Consider the following 6,000-nt stretch of genomic DNA (forward strand, 5'->3'; position numbering starts at 1 on the left):
TTCAACATGTAAATAAGCCACGTATGTACCTACCACCTTTGGTAGGTTGAGGATAAGGCCCCTTCTCACACAATCTCTTTTTTAAAATTATTTATTTATTTATTTATTTATTTATTTATTTATTTATTTGCCAGAGAGAGAGAGACAGAGAGAGCACAAGCAGGGGAAGCTGCAAGCAGAGGGAGAAGCAGGCTCCCTGCTGAGCAAGGAGCCCAATGCGGGACTCGATCCCAGGACCCCAGGATCATGACCTGAGCCAAAGGCAGACATTTAACCGACTGAGCCATCCAGGCGTCCCACAATCTCTGTTTTCTGTATTAATATTCTGTCTTTCCCTCTCCCCTCCCCCATTTCCCTCTCTTCCTCTCTTAAAGAAAAAAGTCTTTATTATCATTATAATAAAAATGCTCTGTTCTACTTTGTCATCTTCCCTGATCCCACCAATCAGATAATCCTTCTATTTGAGAAAAGAAAACTAAAATCCAGAGTGATTAAAGAATTTGGCCAAGGCCCCAAAGCAGGTTTGGGTACCTCTAAACACCAGAATCCAAGTCCTTGTTCAATAGGATCTTTCTGATTTTTCCAATATAGCACGTTTTCACTTTACTAAGAAAAACGAATAGATTGACTTTTTTGGTGGTGGTGGTACAGGATCTCCAAGAACAACTGTGTATTTTGCTATGTATCATTTCAATAGTAAAGGTACACATTATCATCAAACATTAGAAAATTTGGTTTTTTTCTCTAGAATTTAAGTTTCCAATTTTTCACATGAGGCATTCTTTTGTTTTTTCCTCACTTTTGCATCATTTCAGTCTATTTCCCCTTTCCTATACCTTTTTTCCAACGTATATAGAACAAATGAGAAGAGAGAGCATACACACAAATACAAACTTTGTTTCTGGAAGTGGGATCACACCCTGTCGATGAGAACATAATGTGCTCTTTCAACAGTAAAGCACAGAGCTATCAGCACACACAGCAACTTCCAGTTTTGTAATTGCTACCTTCCACCGCACAACCTTGCCATAGTTTAACCACATCCTTAGCAAAGGGCATTTTAAGTTATTTCCAATTTTTGGTTGTGATAATGCCATCATACCCAACCTGTAAATATACCTCTGTGCACTTGTGTGACTATTTCTGTGGGTATGATTCCTGAAAGTAGACCTGGCTAAAAACAAATTGAATGTACGTTTCAAATATTGATAAACAGGGGCACCTGGGTGGCTCATTCGGTTAAGCGTCTGACTCTTGATTTTAGCTCAGGTCATGATCTCAGGGTTGTAAAATCAAGCCCTGAGTCAGGCTCCCTGCCCCCTGTACCCCCCACCACTTGCTCGTGCTCATTCTCTCAAAAAAAAATAGTGATAAACATGCCAGTTGTCCTTCAGTATGCTAACTTGAATGTGAGAATCCATTTCCCCAACCCTTTGCCAGTAATGATTATTAATATTTAAAATGTTTGCCAATCTAATAGCTATCAATAATGATACTTCACTGTTTTAATTTGTAATGCTCAAACATGTTTTTGTACATTTACTGGAACTTACCATTTCTGTGAACTATTATGTCCTCAGTTATCTTTTTCTCATTGGTTTATAAGGATTCAATATATTAAAGGTATAAATATGGGAAGAGACTTACTTTAAATTCTCAGAAACTGTTTTGGCTTTATTGTAGTGGCCTCCAACTGGATTTGCAGCAGCAATAATGGATGTTCTTGCAGGGAGGCTACAAACCATGCCGGCCTTAGCAAGACTAATACTTTGCTGTTCCATAGCTTCTAACAAGGCTTGATGTTGATTCCCCATCTTATCAAATTCATCTATCCCACAAATACCTACAATCACAGTAAAATAATACAGACAAAAAGCTTTCTCTGGTCAAGTTCCAAATCTTACAGGATGGAAACTGTTTCACAATAAAGAATTATTTGTAATTGTTTCCAGCAGTTAAAATTATAAAATGTCATACGGTTGAGAATTTGTGCTTATTTTACAGCAAATAAAACACTTGTCTTAATTAACTTTAATGTAGTATTTTCTTCATTCAGCATTTTCCATAGGCAAGGCACTGTGGTGTGAGGGCTATAAAAATGAAGATATGAGAGTGACCCTCAAAAAGCTCAAAGACGTACATTCAAACAAGTGAGATAAGATATATACATATTCAAAAGATAGTATATTTCAACAACTACAAGAGTTAGGCATAATTATATAAGATCAGTTTTCTGGGTAAGGAGAGGACATATGAGCAAAAACTTCAAGGTGGAAAGGGACCAAGCCTTGCAGACCTATCTGGGGTAAGGGAAGCATGAATACAAAAGCCTAATGCAGGAATGGGATGTGCCTGGAGTGCTGGTGGTGTCCCAGGTATAGCAAGAAGGCCATTGTAGCTGGAGAATAAGAGGAGAGTAGTAGATAATGCGGCAAAAGAGGTGATTAAAAGGCCAGAATGTGAATAGCCCTGAACCACTGGCAAGCCTTGAGCTTTCACTCAGAGTGCGATAGGGAGCCACTGGAGGGTTCTGAGGAGAATAACTTGATCTGAGTTTTAACGAGATTGCTCTGCCTTGTTAAAAGAACAGGAAGGGCAAGGGTGGTCACAGGTGTTCCAACTATGAGATCACACTAATAATCCATGTAAGAGATGACAGCAGCACTGGAGAAGAGGCTGGATGCTGGGTATATATGCAAAGTAGAGCCCATAATATTTGTTGATAGACTAGATATGGGGTATAAGCAAAAGTCAAGGATGACTGTACATTTTCTGATTTGAGCAAAGAGAAGGATGGAATTATCACTGAGATGGGAAAGGCTATAAGAACGGGTTTAAAGGGGAACATCAGGATTTCAGTTTAGGACATGTTAAGTTTGAAGAAGTTATGGAAATACTGCAATAACAGGCAATAAGAAATATATGCCTAGAGTATAAGGAAGAAGAGATACAAATTTGGAAATTTTCAGCAAATAGGTAGGCAAAGCCATGGGACTAGCTAAGATCATCAAGAAGGTAAGCATAGACTAAGAAGAAAAAGGTACATAAACAAAGCATCTGAAGGTGCCAACCAGTTAAAGTTGGGGAGATAAAGAACAAGACTGAGAAGGAACAGTCAATGAAATAAAAAGAAAACCAGAAGAGTGTAATGTCCTGGAAACCAAGGAGGTAAAGTATCAAGGAAGTGGGCGCTGAGAGGATCTGGACTCAGAAATGTGGAGGTCACTGGCAAACAAAGGAATGAGCGACCCTGACTGGAATCTGGGCACTGCCTGACACATGCATAGGAACATCTTTTTCTATAGGGTTAAAGCATCACCAAGAGAAACTTAAGTAGCAAAGCTTAATTAGAGATCCCTTCTTGCTGAGCCCTGCAACTGGATTTCTTACAAACTATCAGTCAAATCCTGAAAAACATCCAATGAAATGGGTTAAAATACAGCAAAACTTCTAATTATAAAGTAATAGCTCTAAATTCTTAAGTCCTCTGAGAGTAAAAGGATAATATTCACCTTATTTTCAGCTCCAAGGCATCTAGAATTCTTCTGGGCTAAGTAATAGTAATGTATTCAGCAAGTATTTGCTGTGCACCTATGTACTGGGCAATGTGAATATGGCAGTTAACAGGATGACCAAATCCCCCCACTTAATGTAAAGTTTTAAAACAGTCTTTAAACAAATGATCACAAATGTGATGGTGGTTGTGAAATGGGAAGTGAAAGAAGCAATCTATACCTGTTTGACTTGACTGATTTTTATATGTAATTGTGTCTATTGCAAGATTCTGAAAATGAGTGACAGTAAGTACCAGTTTCAATTCTGCAGTTTAACTCTATTTCCAGTTATTTTTTCTGGCACTCGTTCTCCACTCACTAATGCCTCTTGAACAGAATGTAAAGAAATTAATTGGAAAGGAAAAGGCTTAAAAAAAAAAAACCCCAAAGCTCCAGAATTACTAATTATTTAAACCTGGAATAATGCATTTAAAACCCTTGGCTCAATTTAAAAATAGAAGCTGTAATATTAGGGAAGTTAAATGATGCGAACATGGAGAGTTTAGTCTCTTACCTTGATCACCAAGTACAAGAGCACCGGCTTCCAAAGCAAAATCTCCAGAGGAACTATCTTTTGAAAGAGTTACAGTCAAACCGGAAGTGGTTGTGGTATTACCACAAACATACACACCACGTGGAGCAACGTTGCATACTGCCTAAGGAAGCAAAAGGTTTAAAAGAATCAGCCGGGGGTGTCTGGGTGGTGCAGTTGAGCGTTGGACTCTTGGTTTCGGCTCAGGTTGTGATCTCAGGGTCGTGAGACTAAGCCCTGTGTCAGGCTGGGCGTTGGGCATGGAGTCTGCTCGGGATTCTCTCTCCATCTCCCTTTGGCCCTCACCCACCACGTGCTCTCCCTCTCTCAAATAAATCTTTTAAAAATTAAAAAAAAAAAAGAATCAGACAAAATAAAAGGGAAAAAATAGCTAATAGTGACTGCTCACAAATGTCAGCTATATGCCAAGTATTCTTCTAATAGCTTTACTGTACAATCTTTACTACCATAGTTGATAAGAAGATATTATTACATCCCCATTTTGTGACATAGAAAACCAAGGCCTGCAGAGAGTAATTCACATTGCTATGAAGGTGTGAAGTGAGGATTCAGTTAAACCCAGGCAGCCTGCCTCTGATGTCTGTGGTCATGTGAACACTACACAGTTTCACTTTATGCTTCATTTTCAAGTTTAAACAGAAAAAACATGAGGGCCAATTTTAATTTCAAAGGCTTCAATGCTTCTTTATACAGCAGGTAATAAAACGGCTCAATAATACTGACTTTGTGAGTAAACAAGCTATAGCAGGTCAGAAAAGTGGTTAAATAGTGCAAGAATTAAAAGCATGGACCTCCAGAATCAGGCAGACCTGTTTAAATCTTGGCTTTACCATGCACTGGCTACGCTACTTTCAGATCTCTCTGAGCCTCACCTGGGGTGAGGCCTTATGTTTTATCACCTACATCCCTGAGGAGTAAGTGAGATCACGTATGTAAAGCACTTAATCTGGCACCTGGCACACATGCCCAATGCAAGACCATTGTGTATGCTGTGCACTGCACAACCACAGGAGACAGTTCTCATGCTGCTATGTTGATAATGCACGCTGGACATGCGCAGTGCCCAACCCAAGTGACCCCACGGTGTCAAGCTTATAAACAGTAGCTATCATTATTTTTGTTATTTGTAATTCCTTATTTGCCTAGGAGGAGGATGATGGCTTACAATAAAATGGTCAGAGGAAAACAGGATTAAAAATGTAACAATTCATAACTGCTCGTGTTAGCCTAATTTTTAAAAACTCTGGTTTAGCAGGGCTCGAAGACTTACATACAATACACTCCACTGTTTACAACATTTAATTTCCACTAATATTACAGTTTCTATTTTAAAATTAAATTAAATGGCATCATTCCAGGTCTAAAAAACATGAAAAATTGCCAATGTCATTTCTTGGTATTAAATTTTTTCAGTACCATTAAATGTATTTTGAAACCATTATCTGCCAAGATTTCTTTCTTAAATTAAAAAAGAGTAAGAGAGGGTTTTCTGCGTGGCTCAGTCGGTTGATTGTCTGGCTCTTGATTCTGGCTTGGGTCATGATCTCAGGGGTCATGGGTCTGCACTTGGAGGGGAGTCTGCTTGGGATTCTCTTTCTCCCTCTCCCTCTAACCCTCCTCCCTGTGCTAGCAGGTGTACTGGTGCACTCTCCTCTCTCAAATAAATAAACTTTTAAAAAAAATCTCATTTATTTATTTGAAAGAATGAGTGAGAGAAAGCATGAGTAGGGGGAGGGGCAGAGGGAGAAGGAGAAGCAGACTCCCTGCTGAACAGGGACCCGATGTGAGGCTTGATCTCCAGACCAAGATCATGACCTGAGCCGAAGGCAGACACTTAACTGACTGAGCCACCCAGGCACCCCTAAATATATAAATCTTAAAAAAAAAAAAAAA

At 39.1% G+C, this 6,000-nt stretch overlaps 1 protein-coding gene and 1 long non-coding RNA gene across 5 annotated transcripts in view; one reads left to right on the forward strand and one right to left on the reverse strand.

The window, feature by feature from the left end:
- LOC103674417 overlaps positions 1-6,000 on the forward strand; it is a 43,946-nt gene that overhangs the window by 22,609 nt on the left and 15,337 nt on the right. Inside the window, exon 5 of one of the 3 annotated variants that reach the window (XR_571635.2) lies at positions 1,684-1,786. The exons of the other annotated variants lie outside the window; for them this stretch is intronic. This is a non-coding gene — a long non-coding RNA (uncharacterized LOC103674417). Of the gene's footprint in view, positions 1-1,683; positions 1,787-6,000 lie in introns of those variants that run through there. 3 annotated transcript variants of the gene reach the window in all.
- Positions 1-6,000, reverse strand: part of MCM8 (minichromosome maintenance 8 homologous recombination repair factor) — a 39,828-nt gene that overhangs the window by 7,665 nt on the left and 26,163 nt on the right. For both annotated transcript variants that reach the window (XM_040637990.1, XM_008703331.2), the window contains exons 13-14: positions 4,069-4,210; positions 1,648-1,843 (exon numbers count right to left, since the gene is read on the reverse strand). In XM_040637990.1, the coding sequence (XP_040493924.1) occupies positions 1,648-1,843; positions 4,069-4,210 (338 nt within the window). The remainder of the gene's footprint in view (positions 1-1,647; positions 1,844-4,068; positions 4,211-6,000) is intronic.

Source organism: Ursus maritimus, unplaced genomic scaffold (assembly GCF_017311325.1).
Source record: "Ursus maritimus isolate PB19 unplaced genomic scaffold, ASM1731132v1 scaffold_22, whole genome shotgun sequence".
Classification (NCBI taxonomy): Eukaryota; Metazoa; Chordata; class Mammalia; order Carnivora; family Ursidae; genus Ursus; species Ursus maritimus.